The following is a 21035-nucleotide window of genomic DNA, read 5'->3' on the forward strand; positions in this document are numbered from 1 at the left end:
CATGAGGCCTCCCCTCGGCCTGCTCTGCTCTGGGCTGGACAAACCAAGGGGCCTCAGTTGCTCCTCATACATCTAGCCCTCTAGACCCTTCACCGTCTTTGTAGCCCTCCTTTGGACACTCTCCAGTAGTTTTATGTCCTTTTCATACTGTGGTGCCCAAAACTGCACACAGTACTCAAGGGGAGGCTGCACCAGTGCAGAGCAGAGAGACAATTGCTTCCTTCAACTAGCTAGCAGTACCATGCTTGATGCACCCCAAGATACTTTTGGCCCTTTTGGTTGCCAGGGCACATTGATGCATATTCAACTTGCCATCAATCAGAACCCCCAGATCCCTTTCTGTGGGGCTGCTCTCTAGTCTCAAAAATATTTGGTAACTTCATAGTTCTGTAGGGAGTAAGAGGGGATATGGTTCCATTCTGGCAGCAGGGTGGTAAATCTCTTCATAGAAAAAGGCAGAAAGTTTGAAGTCCTTCTGTAGTCTCAGTGAGTAATTGAGGTGTAATATACTGGCAAATACTTGACTGTAAGGTGTGCTAAAACATTCAATGTCTTGGAGACTCTGGACTTTTGTCTTGGGGCTTTGGATTTCTGTTTTGGCCCCTCAGTTTCCTTTCTACAATGTGGTTATGTTGTTTATATTATATGTATTAGTTATAGCTTCTAAAAATGGCAGTTAGCACTTAAATTTACTTGAAGCTCAAAGATAATGTAAGATTAATTTGTAGAAAAGGAACAAACCGGGCTTTGCCCTTAAATAAAATTACTAGAATAATATTTTGTCATTGATTGTGTGTGGATGGAGGTGTCTGTAACCAGTGAATGAGCTGTTTTCTCTCTACCAGGTGGATTGTCTGAGTCCAGTAAACCATCAGAGACTCTGTGTTCTCTTCAGTAGCTCTTCTGCTCAGTCCAGCAATGCTCCAAGTGCCTGTGTTAGCCCCTGGTACGAAAACTACTCCTCTACAGCATGTGTAGTTGTTAACTTTTTTTCTGAAGGCAAGGTCAGTGCTCACTTCATAGAAGTACTTCTTTGAGGACTTGTTGGTAGGTTGTAATCATCTTCTAATGGGAACTGTTGCAAAAATTTCATCTTGCCTGATTAGGTGGGTCCAGAGCAATATTCCACAGCCTTTCTAATCCCTCAGGCATGAAGGAGAAAGCCCAGCCTGAAACTGAATGCTTTAGTTGGACTTCTGACTGTAGAGCGATGTAAGTGTAGGGAGGACACTGTGCAGCCATGTGGGGAAGAGTTACTGTATATAAACAAAGAAGAATGTCCAAGCCCAAAAATAAGCCTTGAAGAAGAATCTTAGACTACTTCTAAATTGTGTTATCTGAGAGGGGCATTTGAATATATTACTGTCTTTCTCAAAGTTAACAATGTTAAGCTTTAACTGTAGTTTTAGCTTAGAGGGCTATAACTTGTTGCAATTTATGATTTTTTTTTTTAGTATTACTCCTTGGACAGGTCTTTCACCTAGCTCAGGTGAAAATATAGAGATGTCTCTCTTACAGGAAATCTAGATCTTCCTCTGTGAAAGCTAAGGAGTGAACAAAAAAATGTTGAGCTTTTTAAAAAGAAGTGATAAAGGCGCATAAATTAGTGATAGTTAGAAATCTCTGAATAGAGACTTAAATTGATACTTACACATTTAAGTGGCTTGGTTGCTTCATATTCTGAGAAATGAAAACTGCTATTAAATTTAAAGCTGTTCTTAAATTTTATATAAGATTTCTAGGCTTTTTTCATGTTCTATTTGTGCCCTCTTTGTAACTGTTTAAATGTTAATGTTCAAGGCTTCAAGCTGTCTAGACTTCTGTGCCTAGGTGTTCTCGAACATGATCTTCAAAAGAGCAATTGAATTGTGTTCTACTTTTAAATGTCAAGTTGAAAGTTGTTCTAGTAAGAACTCAAATCTCATTATTAGCAAACTTGACAGCAGGGATCTGGGAAGAGTAGTCAAGGGGGGGGTGGAATAGCCTTTGGTATACAGGGCTGAGAACAAACAAGCAGAAGGTACAGATCGGTGTACTTCAAGGCTATTGCGCAGCTAGCAGTGGCAGGATATCCCCTCTAAAGCTTCTCTTTTTTCTCTGCTTTAGGATTGTGACCATGGAATTCTATGGGAAAAATGACCTGACACTAGGGATTTTTCTGGAGCGCTACTGTTTCAGGTGAATTAGTAGTAAATCTCATTCTAAACAAAACAAAAGCCTTTAACAGCTCAGTGAGGTTGAGCTGACACTTTCTTTATAGACTCTCCTTCCTGTGCACTCAGGAGATTAGCATGAGCCTGTTGTATTCTAGGAAAGCTTACACCTTAAATTTGCTGCTCCCTTTGCTTTATGAGCATGCTGTAGTAAACTCTTAAACCTGGTTCCTGTTTCATTTCCTCATGCTCACTTCTGGCAAGCAAATACATCCACTGCTTCCCTACTTCTGCCTTGTGTCTATTCTATTAATAAGGTAGAATAAGTGGAATGGATTACAAAGCAAGAGTTGTAAATTCATAAAGTTGTGAATTCATGAAGAGTACAATAAACTCTGCAGACACAGCCTTCATTAAAGGCTTGGGAAACTTACAGTAAAGATAAATAGTACTGTGACATTAAAAAGCATACTAAATGTGTTGAATCAGCTCTTCAGCAGTGTCTACCATATGATCATAAGCATTCCCATTTCTCTCTTTAAGGCCTTCCTACCAGTGCCCCAGCATGTTCTGTGAAACACCAATGGTGCACCACATTCGTCGCTTTGTACATGGGCAAGGATGTGTGCAAATCGTTTTAAAGGAGCTGGACTCCCCAGTCCCTGGGTACCAACACACAATTCTTACTTACTCCTGGTGTAGACTGTGCAAACAGGTAAGGATGAGGACTTAAGAATCATTGCTATTCCAATTTAGTATTCCTGTTGTGATTGGGTGTGCATGGAAAGACAGGATTTTGAGAAAGTGCTCATCCCTGGAGCTATGGCTAAACTTGTACAAAGCTTGTTGTTAGAACAGATATTCTCATGTGTCTACAAATTACTCTTGTAGAATTGTGGCTGTTGAGGGTGAAACAGACGTAGTGTGGTGGAAACTAATTTCTGACACATGGAAAAATTAGAGTTGCCCTTTAAGAGACAAAGAGCTTTGCCTCTTCCCTGCAGTGAATCTATACAAGCATCAGAAGAATGTGTGTATAGGGAAGGGCAGATGCTGAGGCCTACTGGCTTAGTAATTGGCTCCACCAATTACCAAACCACTTGGTGTTCTTTAATCTGTTTTAGACTGGACAGTCTGTATTGAGTCAGTGTGATGTCTAGACTTTGTTTAGTAGTCATTAGAAAGTAAATAAAATCTTCATTAGAAAGATGAAAAACCACAAGGTTGCAAGATTTGTGTATTATCTGAAACTTGTTCTTTAATTTAGCTAAGAAAACATTGTCAGTTGGATACTCATCTCTAGCCAAACTTATTGTTAATCTTAAGAGCCTTCTAAGACAAGAATAAAGCTTAATTAAACAAGATTCATGCAGTGCCTCAAACTTAAAACATCTTAATTACCCATGCAAATGACTCAGTTCACATACTTATGCTGGCTTAAACATAGGTGTTGGATTTAAAGATATCTGGAGGAAGTTAATGTAATTGCTGAAGGCAAGCCCTACGCTGCTGTGTATACACTTGTTCTATAACCTTTTATTTCTGTGTGCTCATGTAAACACTAATAAGCTTGTGGCTAATAGGTATGTATAAATGGCTACTCTAAGCTTGCAAGCACTGCTGAAGTTGAAATATACTGCAGAGCAATATCAGTGTATTCATAGGTGAAGAATCACCAGGGAAAAAGCATGCAATGAAACTGTTGCTGGTGACTGGACTGCTGGAAACTATTTCTATGCAGAGAAACAGCATCCCAGATTTAAGGATGTGTTTTCACTCCCCCAGCTAAGCACCTGTTATCATCAACTAGCAGTTGTTGCTTATCTGGTTTATTGCATCCATCTGTGTGTTGGGTTTAGCTTTGTATAAACACTATATTTGTTGTTGTTTGGTATCTTTCAGGGTCGTTTGTGCTTCTGATTCTAGAAATACCTAGATTACAGTCTAGGTTAGCCTGTCCTTAATCCTGGTTGAAGGGTGAAATTAAGGCACTTTGCTTTCAATTTCAGGTGACACCAGTTGTTCCCCTTTCCAATGATTCTTGGTCTATGTCTTTTGCAAAATACCTTGAGCTGAGATTCTACGGGCACCAGTACACTCGAAGGGCCAATGTGGAGCCTTGTGGTCATTCCATTCATCATGACTATCACCAATATTTTTCCTATAATCAGATGGTGGCGTCTTTCAGGTGAGGTTCACTGCTTTATTTTATATATATATATATATATATATATATATATAAAAAACTTCTCTAACACTGTATGAAGTGCATGGCTCTAATAAGGATTCTTCAGATGTGTCCTTCGCTTTGAGTACAGCGTGGGATAGCATGACTGCACTGTAACTACAAATGCAGAATTGTTTGCTGGCTTGCAGGGGGCTTTGCAGGTCCCATCATTGTCATGGATGGGATGGGCAGTATTCTGAAAAATGAATTGTGCCAGTATATGATACAGAAGGGAAACACTTCTGTCTGTTTAATCTGTAATACTTTCAGAACTTCATTTTTGCAACATGATCTGTGGTTTTACTTTTTGCCTGAGATAAATGAAAATGGTGTTAAGTGCTACTAAAATAACTAATGTCCTGGACATGTTGACAGTGCCCCTTTTTATAAAGGCCACAAGCTGAAAGGTGTAGACCCACTATTATGTGGGGAGACACATGAAAAGCTGTTGCATTGTCTTCTCAGCTACTCTCCAATCCGTCTGCTTGAAGTATGTGTCCCACTACCCAAGATCTACATCAAACGACAGGCTCCATTAAAAGTTACTATTTTGCAGGATCTCAAGGACTTCTCTCAAAAGTAAGTTTTTATTTTTAATGCCTTCCTTGGCTTATATGTATTTTAGACTACTTAGCAGACCACTAAACCATTTTTGCTGATGTAGATAATACACTTGCTAAATGTTCATGGTTTAGAAGGAAAGTGATGATTTTAAACACACTTATAGGTGTATATATAATTCTAGGGGAGAGTAGTATTGGAACTTTCTTTTATACCTTTACCTATTCCATCAGTATTAACTCTCACATTTTCATCTGGTGCAATTTGTCTTAACTGTTTGCATCTCTGTCCACAGGGTGTCACAAGTGTACCTTGCTGTTGATGATCGCCTTGCTTCTCTGAAAACAGATACTTTCAGCAAAACAAGGGAAGAGAAGATGGAAGATCTGTTTGCACAAAAGGAGGTAATGGACTACTTCTGCATCAGCAGAACATACGCTGCAAAGCATGTGGAGAACCTACTTGGATTGAGTGTTAAGTCTTGTGACAGTATACTGACAATTTTTCTTTTGGCAGATGGAAGAGGGTGAGTTTCGAAACTGGACTGAGAAGATTCAGGCAAGACTGCTTTCATCATCATTAGACACACCTCAACAGTTACAATCTGTTTTCGAGTCTCTGATAGCTAAAAAGCAAGGTCTCTGTGAGATGCTGCAAGCCTGGAATAATAGGTAAGAGGACAGATACAGGAATCATGAGCAACACTAGTGCTGTGTTGGTTATAGAAGGGGAAGATAGTCATCAGTACTGTCTCCTCCTGTAGTGCAGTTGTTATACAGAGGGTGCTACGACAGCTTGTGATGAATGTCTTCTGCTGGTTGATTGATTGGAACAGAAAATCATTAAAGGCTCGATGATGTAAGTGTTGTGTTGTAGAGCACAACTTACACCTGAGAAGAGAAAGTGTTATTTGAATAGAGGTGGAAGAGGGGAGCATGTGAAAGCGATTGGGTGAAACGATCTCAGAGATGGACAGAAGCCAAATTAAATGTTTGACAACTTCGCTGTTATTGTGAAGGCTGTCCTCTCCCCTACTGCAATGTAAGTAGGGTGTGGTGTTTGGAACATCTCCTGTTGGTATAGTGTTCATTAAGGCATGAGGAAAACGTTCTGTCTTCGGCAGTTTGAAGCATAGCTTCAGCACATATTAGCAGCCATTTCAGTTTGCATTGAAGACTTGCGAAGGCATGCTTGGCTGTTTTCTAGTTTGGCAAAACAACACAATTTGTGCCTTTTACAGCTAATATGTGTAATCTGTGCTTTGATTGTGTTTTGTTTTTGAAGATTGCAGGATCTCTTCCAACAAGAGAAAGGGAGAAAGCGCCCTTCAGTACCACCCAGCCCTGGAAGATTGAGGCAAGGTGAAGAAAGCAAGGTACTAGCAGCAGTCTGGATGTTAAATAAACATTTGTTCTGGGGGAGCGCCATAGTATAAAGTTGAATTTTAGTTCACTTCAACAATTAGTTAACTTGTCTTACTTCATCGTGTAACTTTCATCTGTAAACATTTGAATTGCATGTTAGCATATGCATCTCCCTCTACAGACATGAACTAAAAGCTTTCTTATACAGAAAGAGAAGACTGAGGATAGGTTTTGATGTTTTTCTTTGGTGCTTCTGGACTGTTAATATAAATACTGACAGCAGAGAGCTGCACTCATTCTCAAGGGTACATCTAGATAGGAAGGAAGTAATCTTGTTAGGCTCTAGGTTTGGATGAAAGTAGAGTGAGAGAAAATGACACAGTGACTACCTATCAAGCTTACCCTTGTGAAAAAGAAAAAAGCAAAAAAAAAAAAAAAAATAAATAAGGAGGGGCAGAGCAAGGAATGCAGGAAGAACTGATAATCCTGTAGGTTTGTCTCTGTTCTGTAATGTGTCTTAGGAACTGCCTGGGGGGATGTGTAAACGATCTTGTACTGTTGCCCCTCAAGAACTATTTGTAAGGGTACAGTTGGCAGTAGGCTGAACAACCACACTGGGGGAGCTGGTACTCTGAGAAAATATCCAGACTGCAAGGCAGTACAATGTAATCAGTGTACAGTAATCCTCATACAGAGGCTGAACTTTGAATAGTTTTAATGCTAGCAAGGTACACAAAGAAATCCACTGAGATCCTGGATTTGCTCATCTGCATGCATATGTGTTGTTTCCACCTGACACATTTGTTAATGCTAAAACACATTTAGCCTTTATCTAGCAGCAAGGAAGCTTATATAGAGGAAGAGCATTCTCTTTAAAGCAGCATACAGAAATGACAGCAGTCTTGCGGAGCTGGGTTGCTGTTGCCTTGTTTCATGTGCTGACAGAGACAGTGATGGTGCTGAAACTGAGAACAGTGGGTGGGAGTTCTCTGCTGTGGTACATCTGCTTTTGCAGGTGTTTCACAGAGAGGAAGGGATACATCTGTAAAGAGCCTGGCATCAACATTGATCACCTGATATTCTTCCTAGATCAGTAGCATGGATGCTTCCCCACGCAATGCTTCTCCAGCACTGCAAAATGGAGAGAAAGGTCTGTTATTTATTTTTTTTCTTAGGCTATGAAAAGAAGCTTGCTGTAACCCTTTCTCTGACATAATGTGGGAGGTTTTGTGTGACCAAACTATCAGATTTGATGGTGAAAACCCGTTGTACGAGGTGGAGATAAGCCAACTATAAGCTTATTATACTAAGCTGCTAATGTGAGGTAGAGTTACTATTGATGCTAAATAGGCTACCGAGGGTTTCCCTTTGAATTTGAGTATTGTTCAAAAACTTTCAGAAGCTTTCTGAAGAACTGCATGGAATTTGGGAAATGTCTCTTGCATCTTCTGTGAAGTGGTTGTGGGTGCTGAGACCCCTTACCTGTGAGGCATACATAGTCTGTGGTAACTGAAGGCACTGGGTGTTCGTGTACATCTGCTGGAGGTTATATACAGTACCTTGATTGGCTGCTAGCTCCTTTGCTCTGAGAGATGTTACCTGCTTTTAAAGTAAACTTCTTGAAAGTAGATGCTGGTGATAGCTTGGCCTGGAGGCAAGCAATATCACTTCTGACAGCAATGTAAAATATTTAATGCTTTCCTCTGTCCTTGACTTGACTGTCTTTGTGCTTTTAGAGGATCGTTTCCTGACTACTTTATCGAGTCAGAGTTCCACAGGCTCCACGCATCTTCAGTTGCCCACCCCTCCAGAGGTTGTATCAGAGCAACTGACTGGTGCCAGCACACTGTCTGAACAGGATACAACTAGTAGCTCAGAAGGTATAGTTCTGTTGTGGTATTGTATTCCTTCTCTTCCTTTCCTCTGGCAAGTGTATAAGATCTATGCAGAAAATGGCAAATGTGGTAACTTATCTCTGTTTCAGATGTGTTTGATGGACACTCATTGGGATCTACAGACAGCCAAGTGAAGGAGAAGTCTACTATGAAAGCTATTTTGGCTAACTTGTTGCCTGGGAACAATTATAACCCCATTCCGTTTCCCTTGTAAGTACTGCCAAATACACATGATGTGCGAAATTAGCAGCCTGGTCAGGTTGCAAACAGCTATGCATGCTTCCTTTGCTTCATAGATAATTTAAGTCATCAGCTGGGTTTGCATCCAAATAGACTAAAGATCTTCCTCAAGGCAAGGAATCTTCTTTCCCTTCTAGGGGTTTGTAGGTTACCCCCTTTTCTTATTAATCACACAGATACTTCTATGCCACCCTTGTGCATATACGTTATCAGTTTGTCTTCCTCCTAGTGTGCATGTCTACTCAGAACTCTTGTGAGAGGTGAAAGGGAGGAGGAAAGAGGTACATGCTATCTTCCTAGCTGCAGTGAGGGAGCAGAAATGTCCTTCCTCAGTAAAGACTTACTAAAGTTACCTGCCTGCTTCTTGTTTTTGCTTCTAGACCTCTTCCAAGAGTTGGACTCAAATTGGCATTGTCTGGGTGTAGGTCAGGTTCAATGGCTACTGCATGTGCCCTCAAGTCCTTCTTTCACGTGAAAATGAGCAGGCTGGGAAGTTTTTCAGCTACTCTGTCTGCGTGTGTTGCAGTGTTTCTTGTTTGACTTGAACCTAATGTTTGGCAGCCTAACTTCTAAACTCCAAGGTAGTAGTAGAGATCATCGGCTAGTGAGGTTAAAGTTAAGTTAAATAACCCTACAGATAAGAAAACCTCTTAAAAAATTGAGGAGGCTTTGGAGAGGCTGTTGTACTAAATTTCTTGTTCAAAAGAGTTCAAGCCTATCTCCTAACTTCACTCTGCAGGCTGTACTGCAAGACAGTCAAAGCAAACTGACATGTTTTAGTGTTGTTAGAAACAGTGGCTGCTAAACAGAGAGAAACTCTAACTTAGAGCTGATCCTCTGATGTAAGAAGCTTGCTTGAAGTGATGATCGTTCTAACACATTGCTGGTTAGATTTAACCACATAACTGTGAACATGTCTATTAGGAGAAGCTGATCTGGGGCACTTTGGCTCCATGCTGAGATTTGCAGCTTGTGCCTGAAGTGCAGTGAAGAGACTTTGAGATTAACCAAACCTTGAACTTTTCTTTCCATAGACTTCTGTGATCTACTAACAGTCTCCCTATTTCATTTCTATCTAGTGACCCAGATAAGCACTACCTAATGTATGAGCACGAACGTGTACCTATTGCAGTCTGTGAGAAGGAACCAAGCTCCATCATAGCTTTCGCTCTCAGGTACTGGTGTGATTTGATCTTCATCAGACATATATATTTGTTGCACAGAAAAGCTGCAAGAGTAAGTTAAATCCTAGTGGTAGGGAACAAGCATGACTTTTTTTTCACTCAGCTGCTTTGAGAGCTTCTGGCAGAGCTGAAGTTGTCTCCTTGTATTACTGAGATATGAAATGTAGGTTTTCCAACTTGCAACTGGATTTCAGACATTCCTGTTCAGCTCAAGTACACAAAAATGAATTGTGGTGTTCTGTGAAAACTGATACTGTTAGCAAGCTTTATTTGCATTTCTTTCTATCAGTTCCCTAGCCTGGAGAAAGTGCAGTTGAGTTAAGGAACACCAATTGGGTGTTTGTAATGCAATCTCTCCCTCATTTACCCTCAGTCACAGCAGCTATTGCTACTACTTGGCTCTACAAACTAGCAGCTTCAGTAAAATCTTGTTTGTCACCAGGCAGAAGACTTTCAGAGTAGCTCATTCTCTTAAATTGCAGAAGAGGGATTAACAAGGGGGGACTATTTTCCTGCAGTATAATCTAGAGCAGCATCTGTCATACAGAAATTTATCCTAGCTGTAAGGAAAAAACGAGGCAGAGGTTTCCTACTGCGGGTTTGTTTCCTGTCTATGAACTGAATCTTTGGGCAGGTGTTGTGGGGTCTCTCAGACAATTTTTCCTTTTCTTTTTCCTTCAGTTGCAAGGAATACAGAAATGCCCTGGATGAGTTGTCCAAAGCATCTGTGAAAAGCAGTTCTGAAGAAGGACCACAGCCGAACAGGTTAAATGCAGGAACTGCAGTATTTAGAGCAAAGGCAAAGTGATTGTGGTAAAGAAACCAAAACTAGGATGGGGAAAGACCCTGAAAATATGCTTCAGTTAGGATTTCTGCTTTCTGATGGAATATGGCACAATCTGTGTGCCAACACGTTCTTGCAGTATCTGAATTTCCATTTAACGCTGGAGGCTGTGCTGGCTCCCTCACCTGGTCCCTTAACCATACATACATGCATGGTAGGGAGCATTGGCCCTGCTCAACTTGCTGATGGTGATGGAAGCAAGTGTTGCTCTGGAGTTCTGAGAGGCTTTCTCTGGGAGGTAGAGGCAGTCAACTTTGGAGACTTCTGCATCATTACCACTTCAAACTATATCACTTTCCCTTAGCGTTAGGCTCAGAAGAAACATAGCTCTGCAGGAATAAAGCAATAGTATCTTGGGTAGCAGCGTATATTGGCCTTATGACTTTTTTGTCTTTCAGCATGTCAGACAGCAAACCAAAGAGCAGTAGCCCTGTCCGCCTGCCTGAGACCACTATGGGTCCTTCAAATCGTACTGCAGAACCTGAACAACGTAAGACAACTTTGCCAAAATCATATGTGATACTAATCTCAGCTCAGATTTAAGTCTACTAAGCCTGAATTTAAGATAGCGTGAAAGTTATAACAAATTGAGTACTAAACTAAAATTGTTCCAAATGGGCTTGTTGAGCTTTGTCATGTTGAAGCTGTGATGCATCTTGTAGTTGACTTGATGTAGAAAATGTTATTTTTTTTACAAGTCTCTGTCTGTAATCGCCTTCTCGGATTCTTATGAGATCATGTTATTATCTGCTTTAATGTGTTGTTATGTAGTGGAACTTGAGTTATTCTTGGATCTAGCGTGTTCAGTGGGTCATGATACCTCTGTTCTGGCCTCTGCCTTGTTTAAAAAGTAGCCAATTAAAATATTTTAAAATGGAGAGGACAGAATACTTTTTACATTAAAGATCCTCACTTTGGTCTGTGTTTTTTCAAGGTGCCATTCATTCTTCCACTGGGGTAGGCTTCTGTTTTGTAGTCCTCCCTTTCCAAGTTCTAAATTATGACTGACTGTTACCACAACTCATGCTTTGAATTGTATTTTCTGCATTTGAAATGTTGATGCTTCACCTCTGCAGCTGCAGTCATTTGAAGTGTTAATTCCCTGTTCTTGTGAAGTCTGCTATGTGAAATGACTTCAGCATTCCACAGTGCTACTTAAGTCAATAAATCTGCTGATCTGACAGATATTGGTTGCCTGAGGAATGCCAAATTAGTTGAATAACATCACCCTTCCAGTTGGAACAATGAATGGAGAATTCTTTTATGTGTCAAGCTTTTATTAAACTGCCTCTCATAATGCCAATACCAACTTCTTTATTCTTTTCACTCTAGCAAAGAAATCATCTGGCGTTTTGTCTTTCTTCCGTGGCACGGGAGGGAAGAGCCCAGACCTGTCTTCCCAGAAGAAAGAGACCTTACGTGGTGCTGACAGTGCCTACTACCAGGTTGGACAGATGGGCAAAGAGGGAGCAGAAAACCAAGGAGCAGAGCCTCAAGGTACAGGACTGTAAAGTCCATCTTCTGTTTTGGACTGTTATTTCTTCCAAACCTTATTAATACTTAAAGGGCCATAAATGCATTCTAGCTAATACTCTTTCAACAGTTCACTTATCAATAGTTTGTTTCAGCCAAACGTGCATTGAAAATGAGTGATTTAAGTGTAAAATGTAGTTTTTTTTGATAATATTGCTTTGCTTTATGAGAAGGGAAATGGGGAGGACGGCTTTCAAATCCCTGTTTGAACAGGGAATAGGAACATTGAGATTTAACTTCTATTGTTTTAGTTCATGGAAAATAAAGAAAACAAGCTAAGAGAAAGCTTGTACTTGTGTTCCATGAATATCAATGACCTTCTAGCAGATGTATAATTAGAGCTGTGTCTGATTCTATAGTTCATTATCTATTCTTGAAGAAAAGAAAATAGTTTTCTTGTAATGAGTTTACAAGCAGTATCTTGCATGGCTTTCTGGGTAATAATAATGAATAAATGTGACTGAGTGGTACCTTTATGCCTTCAGATGAGGTAGATGGAGGAGATGGACAGAAGAAGCAGCTGGTGAATCCCCATGTGGAACTCCGTGAGTTGTTGTACATAATAACTTGAAGTCTTAGCTGATAAACTCCTTTCTTTATGTGAATGTAATAAATCTTCAAGTTTGATTTATTTTTCCTTCCTGTCCCATATAAATGGGGGGAAAAAAAATGGGAAAAAAAAAATCAAGAACAAAGCAATGCTGCTTTTTTACTTTAATCAATCCATGGTACAGAAATACCACATAAAACTTCAGTTGTTAAAACTTTGGTAGTTTTTTTGGTTTTGTGTGGTATATTTCACTCCCCCCCCATGTTGGGCTGCTGTCTGGACACTTCCCTTTCACATATACTGTGAGCTATCCTAAAGGGGGTTGATTTTCCTGCAGGCTTTTAATTTAACTCCTGTTGTTTTAAATTTCCAAGTTGCAATAGTTGTCAGATCAAGATGTTAAGCAAAATAATGTTTTTCCAGACATCAGTAAAATCTAAGTATCATCTCAGGTAGTTAGTGAGTATTGCGCACTGTTATTGAGGAAGACCTTTTCTTGCAGAATTTTCAGATGCGAATGCCAAATTCTACTGCAGGATTTATTACGCTGGCGAGTTTCACAAGATGCGTGAAGTGATTCTGGGGAGCAGTGAAGAAGACTTCATCCGCTCCCTCTCTCACTCTATGCCCTGGCAAGCACGCGGTGGCAAATCTGGGGCTGCGTTCTATGTGACTGAGGGTAAAAGTGGTCTCGTTCATAATTAGCGGGTGGTGTTTGGGGGTGTGGTGATAGTTGTGTTGTTTAATCATTGTTCACATCTAGCCAGAGGGTTGCTGACCGTCAAATGACGACTCAAAATGAAAAGCTAGGTAGATTTCAGAAATCAAAAAGTCAGTATAATTCAAGGACAACTGTGGTTATTAAAGAAACTGTTGTTTTATATTTCCACATGTTGTAGTTGATTTGTAGGGTTTTTTTCTTTTCAACAGTGGCTGATTCTAGGCTGCTACTTAAAGCAAGTCATGAATGAAGGGTCTATAGCCTGTTTTTATTGTATGTGCAAAGAGCTCAGGTAGCTGAGGTAAATCAAACGTAGGCAGTCTGTTTTCTCCCTTGTTTACTACTGGGCTGAAATTCAGAACATATCCAGTAAAAAGATAAATAAACTTTGAAATCAACTCCTGTTGCTAAGAATATCTAAGAGAATTTCAGTCCTTTAATTTTTCGACCATTTCAGCTGCACGACTGTTTCAAGAACTTGAAAAAAATACATCACTTACAGTATGTAAGCCTGTTGTTTTTGTCTGATGTTAAAACAGATGATAGATTTATCTTGAAGCAGATGCCTCGTCTGGAAGTCCAGTCATTCCTTGACTTTGCTCCACATTATTTCACTTACATAACTAATGCAGTTCAGCAGAAGGTATGTTTTTTCCTTTTTTTTTAAAATGAACTTTATTGTAGGCAGTGTTTTGTATTTTACTGACTAGTAGCTGTTTCTATCACCTCTTTACATTTAAGCAAAAAAAAAGTTGGAGGTATGAGTTATAATAATGTGTTTTTGAGATGAAAAGTGGGAATTCTGCTGGAGCTTCTAAGCTGTAATGCACAGTCAGGATAGTGGCACTTCTCGTATATGATTGGTTTCCTGCACACAAAGATCTTACCCAATATCTTCTCACCAGAAACCCACAGCACTGGCTAAAATTCTTGGGGTGTATCGGATTGGGTACAAGAACTCTCAAAACAACACAGAGAAGAAGCTGGATCTGCTTGTCATGGAAAACCTTTTCTATGGAAGGAAGATGGCTCAGGTAAGAGTTAAGTGCTGACTATATGTGACCAAGTGTTCTGTTCCACTGCAGTGCAGTCTTTTTCCTGGCTGAGAGCAAGAGCAGGGTCAGTGGTATCTATCTAGATAACTTTGTGTGTGCTCAAAGTTGACAGTTTGAGCCTGTTCCTTGTTATGTGATCCTCAGTAGCTTGATGACTGTATTGGCTAGTTCAGGTTGCTGCAGTGCATGCTTCAGTTGTTAAGTCTTTTGTCCTTGCATCTCCTTTGGTTGCCAAAAACCAAAAGGTGTCCTTGCATCTCCTTTGTTTGGGAAAACTTTGTCAAGCATTTATAAAATTAATTAGGATTACAGACTAATTTATTTAAAAGGAGAGCCTCGCTAATGGTGATAGTGAGCTCTCTGTGAAGTTAGGGAAACTAATAATGTTTTAAATCCACTCTTTCTGAACCATAGGGTTTTGAGTTCAGCCTTGCTCTTTAGCAAAGGAAGAGTGGCCTTTGAGGCAATAGAATGGAAACCTTAGAATGACTTTGAAAATTCGCTTCAAATACAGAATCAATGCTGAAAAGGAAGTTCAAACAAATGTTGCATCTAATACTATATAGTATCACTTCTTTCTACCTTCCCTCCCCATACTTGACATCAAATAGTGGATGGCTATGGGAAGAAGTGAATTGGGAAAGATTGTGGACTCTGTCCCTGGAGTTAGTAAAATCTTGATTTGAACAACCTGCTCTAACTGGATGTGCTTCAAGTAAAGCATTGCACTAGAGATCTCCAGAGGTCCTTTACAACGAAATGATTCTGTGGTCTCTCTCTCACCTTGCAAACCCATGTTAAACAGTGCTTCATGCAAGACCCACCTCCATCTTCAGTGCCTTTGCTGTTAGCACTTGAATCAATAAGCTGACTGGGAAGCTGAGTTTGCCCATTCATCTTAAAATTAAGGACACAAGTTTTTTTTGCTTAGATAAGGCTAAATAGTAGTGAAATAACTTGCCTAAAACTGTGGTTTGAAGTAGCAGAGCTTTCATGTAGGCTTACATGCTACTGTCTGCTGATGAAACTTTAATGTCTTAGTTGTATGAAAATATTGTGTTTTGCTGTCTTTTTCCCAACTGAGAAGGCAAGAGTTACTTTGCTGTGATGCCTGCTCAAACACCGCACTCAGGCACATTGAGGTCTTTAACCTCACAGAAAACTGAAGAAAAAAGTAGTAATGCTGTTCTCCATTTGCAGGTTTTTGACCTAAAGGGCTCCCTCCGGAATAGAAACGTTAAAACAGACACAGGGAAGGAGAGCTGTGATGTAGTGCTGCTGGATGAGAACCTTCTGAAGATGGTCCGGGACAACCCTTTGTATATCCGTTCCCATTGCAAGGCTGTGCTGAGAGCTTCCATACACAGTGATTCCCAGTTCCTTTCCAGCCACCTCATCATAGACTACTCCCTGCTGGTGGGTCGTGATGATACCAACAATGAGCTGGTTGTTGGGATCATTGGTAGGTTGCCTTTTGCTTTTGCTTGCTTTCAGCTAGTGACACTGCTTTCTTCTGGTTTTGGCATTTTTAGTACTCTTAGAACTGCACCACCACTACAGAGACGTGTGCCAAGAAAGCTCGTCTTCTCCCTGATGGAATACTGCACTTACCTGTCATGGGTGTTCAGAGTGGTGGCGGGAAGTCTTTTCCTTGCAGCCCCCTTTTCCACTCAGGGTTATTTATGATGTTTCCAATCCTTCATTCCATGAAGTGGCAAGTGTTTACTTTGAACCTGCAAGTGGCTACAATAATGCTTAAAGCTTTTAACTGCCTGGGCAGTTTTTTGTTTGTTTGATTTGATAGTGACCTTCCTGAACTCTTGAGCTATCATATTCACCCCAACCAAATATAATGAATAATCTCAAATAATCTGGAAAGTGAAAATGCTCGCCAGGAGAGCACCCAAGTCCTGTCTATGGAAGCCTACTGTGTCCTTCTCCCAGTTGGAGGAGGAATAGATATGTTTTAGAACATGTTACTTGTGTTATAGCAGATAAGACGTGTTTTGGTGTGGATCATTTTTTTTTTTCTTGCAACAGATTATATTCGCACTTTTACCTGGGACAAAAAACTTGAAATGGTGGTGAAGTCAACTGGCATCTTGGGAGGACAAGGTAAGGTTAGAATGAAAGAAAGACTTTTGATCGTGTTTATTTTTTACCTGGAAGCTTCCGATAACTGTGCTAGTAAACCTACAACTTCTCCACTGTGTGAAATTGCTACACTTTTAATTAAGATGTGCAGAGCAGGGGAAGGAATAAAGAATTTCAGAAAAAATCATGCACTGACCTGCCTTTCTGAGAGACCCTTTAAGTACTTGAAAGCCTGGGGATGGGAGATATATATCACTGTTCTCTTACGTTTTGTCGTTATCCGGTGCTCACACAAAAATTTAACTGTAGAGACATGCTAGCAAAAGTCCTTGCTGCCTGGTTTCAGAAGAAGTCTTCTGAGTCTAGAAAATCAGTTTTCTTCTGGACTATTGGTGTGGAGGAGTCCTTATCAAATGATTGAGTACTGCTACCCAGATTTTGAGGAGCTAAGTTTCCTTTGTGGAAGTGAGAGGAGTACTTGTTGTGCAGAATTGCATAGTATTGGCCATGTGCTGGTAGGAAGGCTAGAAAAAAAAAGGAAGGGAAACACTTGGTCTCACTGCCTGGACATCTGGAGAAGATAAGAGCATGTCCACGGAGTTAAATTTTTCCTGGGAGAAATTTGCTTCTCTGCGGGAAAGCCTGTAAAGATATGTAAACAAGAGAAGAAAAAAACCAATTGGGACCGGTGTAAAAAACCTAGTTTCTCCAACTTGGTGAATCTCAATTCACTGTTAGGGATCCAGACCTTGATCTCTCTTGTCTCCCAAATGTTTAAAAAGTAAATAAAATCTAACAATACTTGTTGGTTCCATGTACAGTGTGCCTTCATTGTTGTACCATCTGATGCTGTAATTTCACGTGAAACCTGCCTGTACTGCAGTGTACTCTTTAGCCCATTTCTAACTGCTTTTGCCTCTTGCACATTAGGTAAGATGCCAACTGTGGTCTCTCCAGAACTGTACCGGACCAGGTTTTGTGAAGCTATGGACAAGTATTTCCTGATGGTGCCAGACCATTGGACAGGGCTGGGCCTGAATTGCTAAACTAAAGCCCATATTGGGAAAGCACAAGAGGACAATGATGTTACAGGCCACTCTCTTCCTGTGGCCTGCCCAGCAGTAAGCAAGAGGATTGCAGTTCCATGTCTACACTGACCATGTGCATTATGTTGCAGTGTGTGAAATTTGCTCGTTGCACTTTAATCCTCTCTTCGAGGCTGATGGGCAAGCCAGCCTCATTAAGGATCTAAGCTGTAAGGTACCACTGAAGAGCGCTGATTGAGACATTCCTTCTGTCAGTATGGAAGGTGGTGCTATCTCCGTGTATGAGCACTGAAACCTACTATCCAGTTCTGGTGGTGTAGAAGTACATGATCTCTGTAAGTCTTGCATTCCTTAAGTGGTGTTGAATATGAACAGCTCACATTTCTGTAGTGGATGTGTAGTACTGCAAATGTGAAATATCCCCCCCACCCCATGAGGGTGAGTGAGACAAGAATGAAGTTAATTCCTAAGTTCTGCTTTTTTTTCAGTGATCTGTAGTTGACCTGTTTAGGATCCAAGAATAACTTGTCCTGCTTATGCTCTGTAGCCTCACTTTTTACTAGGTTCTGTAAACAGTACTTGAGGATGGGGAAGTATGCATGCATGGATTTGTTTTGTTGTGTTTTTTTAAGGCAGCTCCACAATTATAATGCCATAACTCTCCAAATCACTACATCTTTTAATAGTGCAGTACAGCTCTGTCTCTGTTAATTTCATTTTAGCTGAATCCCATAAAGATGGGTTGTCAGTGATCAGCATGCTGCAAACCCCAAACATATCCCTTCAATCCTAAACAGGAATTTGATCAAAACATTGCCCTACTCCCTGGAAATGGGTAACTAAAACATACCCTTTTATGTAACAAGGCTCAATTACTTATAGTTATGAAGCTGGTTAACTCTTCCCTTAATAGAAGGCACCAAATTGCCAGATGAAATGCATGTAGACTTAGATTGACAACTTTCTTCTTAATGAAACCTTTATTCCCGGCAGATCACTTAAAATCCATTTCAGTTCCTAAAGCCTTTGAAACAATGTATTTACCTCATGGTGAAATTTTGCCAGGAGAATGCTTTTCTTGTGTTCGTGACATGCTGATGAGAATAAGCATCCAGATCTCGTCACACTGTGCAATTCCAATGGGAAAAAACTCTTCAGCAGTATTAGATTTTTTTTTGCACCACTAAGATGAATGTATTCTTCTGAAAAAAACTGAACTAACAAGTATCTTGTATGATGGATAAGATGTGCAGAGATCTGAGGATCTCTACATTATGAAAATAAGCACCTCTTTCCATTTTTATTATTTTTTACCTGTTTTGTAGGTGACAAGTTTACTTTTTAGATTCAGTATAATATAGGCCAGTAAATAAGAGTTATGTTTTCGTTGTTGTTTTTTTAAATGCAAGTTTGAGAAGCAAGAATACTGTCCTTGTCCTTCCAGTCTCCGAAAGGACTTCAGACATGGAGTCTGGGACAGTATAGCTCTTTATGACCACTTACTCATTCTGATCAGTTGCTTGGTAATTCCATCTTCGCTGTAGCTATGGATTGAAAGGTGCATTTTTTTCACTCCTCCTGTGTTCAGTATTTTCTTCTGCAGCAGATGGTGGTGACTGGTCAGGAGTGACACCTGGGCAGCATTGGGAAAGGAAAGGACAGTGAAAACTGAATTGTTGGCTCTGAAAACAACCAGTGCAGTTCAAGTCTGAGTTGCCAGAAGACAACAGTCATTTGTGTTGGAAGAAGTCTTCCCTACTCCCCACCATCATTTCCAATGATGAGCAAAAGTACTGGCCTTGGAGCAGCAGAAATGAAAGTATTCTTGTTTCCTCTGTCCAATGTAATCTCTGTTTCTGGGGGTGCAGTGTGGAAGGCTGCAGTGATGTGTGCTGTGGAAAGATGACAGTTCTGTTTGACTCGCTCTGGCATGGAATCATTCCAGTTCAGCACAGGGCATTGGGTGAAGCTGATTACCCCTGGGACACATCATCTCCTGCATTGGAATGTGCTCCCAGGCTGGTTATTTGTGTAGGGCCTTGTGTAATGAGGAACCAACCTGTCCATCAGCTCAATGCTAGTCATTTCTGTGTCTCCTGCCTTCTGTCTTGGTCCACTGATGTTCAAGAAAGAGCCTGACATGTAGCCTGAATCTGTTCTGTTCTCCATTAAAGATTACATGTCAACTTTCTCCTTCCTATCCTGAAGTTTATAGGGAAAATACTTGACTTGCCCGAAATCTAAGGTGACCCAACAGCAGCTAGTTATCTTTCACTGTAGTTAGTATGTGCAGTGGATAATGGACCATGAATATGGGCAGTGTCATGGCATCTGCACTAGTTTGGTGCAGAGCTGGGCTTTGCAAGCCCTGTCTTATCACCAGTAATCCTTACTCCAGAGTGGTATGTGGCTGCTCTGCTTGTCTTCCAGAGTCCCAAGCAGCTGGCTGTAAAGTAACTTGGTCATCCGATTGTAGTTAATGTTCCCCTGTGTGTAATAGCATGAGGCCTTTGGCACTGGACAAAATGGGAGAACCCTCCCCTCTGGCCAGCTGTTCTGCAGCCTGTGAATGCAGAGCCTAGTTGTTTGAATTACAGTCTTGGGCTGAAGTCACAGCATTTGGAGAGATCTTGGGCTGGAATCAACAGTTAACTTTTGGTCAGGATGTGGCTCATAGACTAGTACTGACCAGCCTGGAGTAGGTAGCGAACTACTAATCATGGGTGAAACAGTAGCATGAACTGGAATTGGGACATCTTTGGGTGCCATGTAACCTAAAGCTGGAAGCATTGCTACTTCAAGTCCCAGAAATAGAATAGATCCCCCCAGACGTTTCCTTTTTATATTAAGAATTGTCCTGGCATTTCACTTGCTACCAAGCTGATGTTCTTGAAAGGAGAACAATAGTTCATGCAGAATAGATCCTTCTTGTGGGGCTGATAGGCCTGTGTCCCTGCAGCATGCCTAAGGATGTCTTAATGGAGTGGCCTGGGTATTAAATAAGCCCTTTGATTAGAGCATTTTATTTCCTTGTAATGCAGGTGTAGTGTACATGTGCATAAGCAAAATCCAGTTGTAAATGCACTGTAAGACTGCATTTTTTTTCCAGAGTTGCACTGGTTCATCTGTTTTGAACTGAGGCCTTGTGACAAACATCTAAACCTTGTCCCATTCAGAAGCAATGACTTGTTTCAAGTCGTGTAGACAGCAGGCTGCCTTGCAGTAGCCAAGGGCTGTATTCTGTTCCCCAAAAGCACACGAGGGACTCTTGCTAGTTAAGGAGCTCCACTGGGCTCAGGTGGAGTTACCTGTGGAGTGGGCTGTCCTCTGTGAGAATGACCAAAACCAAATTAATCACTCACTAGCAGGAGGCCAGACTAACCATTATTCAAAGCACTTCATGTATCATAATGTATGTATTTCTAATCTACCTTGGTTCAACTGTATTTTATAAGATTGATGTACTAAACTATTTGAGAGTAACTGCCTTGACTACTTGGAGAATCAAAATGTAATGTATATAGATAAAAATGCAAATAAAGTGACTAAAATATACTTGGGTCCGTTC

The 21035-nt window shown here is 40.6% G+C and overlaps 1 protein-coding gene across 6 annotated transcripts in view; it reads left to right on the top strand.

Annotated features, from left to right (window-relative positions):
• The window catches only part of PIKFYVE (phosphoinositide kinase, FYVE-type zinc finger containing), a 62362-nt gene extending 41340 nt beyond the window's left edge, over positions 1-21022 (top strand). For 3 of the 6 annotated variants that reach the window (XM_048061388.2, XM_048061389.2, XM_048061390.2), the window contains 22 exons: positions 846-946; positions 2107-2178; positions 2697-2868; positions 4163-4341; positions 4846-4959; positions 5237-5345; positions 5458-5612; positions 6226-6316; positions 7395-7455; positions 8042-8185; positions 8290-8410; positions 9520-9615; positions 10306-10389; positions 10867-10958; positions 11801-11965; positions 12487-12546; positions 13054-13230; positions 13812-13915; positions 14178-14306; positions 15528-15789; positions 16368-16442; positions 17352-21022. In XM_048061388.2, the coding sequence (XP_047917345.1) occupies positions 846-946; positions 2107-2178; positions 2697-2868; positions 4163-4341; positions 4846-4959; positions 5237-5345; positions 5458-5612; positions 6226-6316; positions 7395-7455; positions 8042-8185; positions 8290-8410; positions 9520-9615; positions 10306-10389; positions 10867-10958; positions 11801-11965; positions 12487-12546; positions 13054-13230; positions 13812-13915; positions 14178-14306; positions 15528-15789; positions 16368-16442; positions 17352-17467 (2679 nt within the window). In that variant the 3' untranslated portion in view covers positions 17468-21022. The remainder of the gene's footprint in view (positions 1-845; positions 947-2106; positions 2179-2696; positions 2869-4162; positions 4342-4845; positions 4960-5236; positions 5346-5457; positions 5613-6225; positions 6317-7394; positions 7456-8041; positions 8186-8289; positions 8411-9519; positions 9616-10305; positions 10390-10866; positions 10959-11800; positions 11966-12486; positions 12547-13053; positions 13231-13811; positions 13916-14177; positions 14307-15527; positions 15790-16367; positions 16443-17351) is intronic. The other 3 variants (XR_010832189.1, XR_010832190.1, XR_007162435.2) reach the window with 3 other exon arrangements.
• Positions 21023-21035: the final 13 nt, after the last annotated feature.

The sequence above is a fragment of the Anser cygnoides genome, chromosome 6, assembly GCF_040182565.1.
Source record: "Anser cygnoides isolate HZ-2024a breed goose chromosome 6, Taihu_goose_T2T_genome, whole genome shotgun sequence".
In the NCBI taxonomy this organism is placed as follows: Eukaryota; Metazoa; Chordata; class Aves; order Anseriformes; family Anatidae; genus Anser; species Anser cygnoides.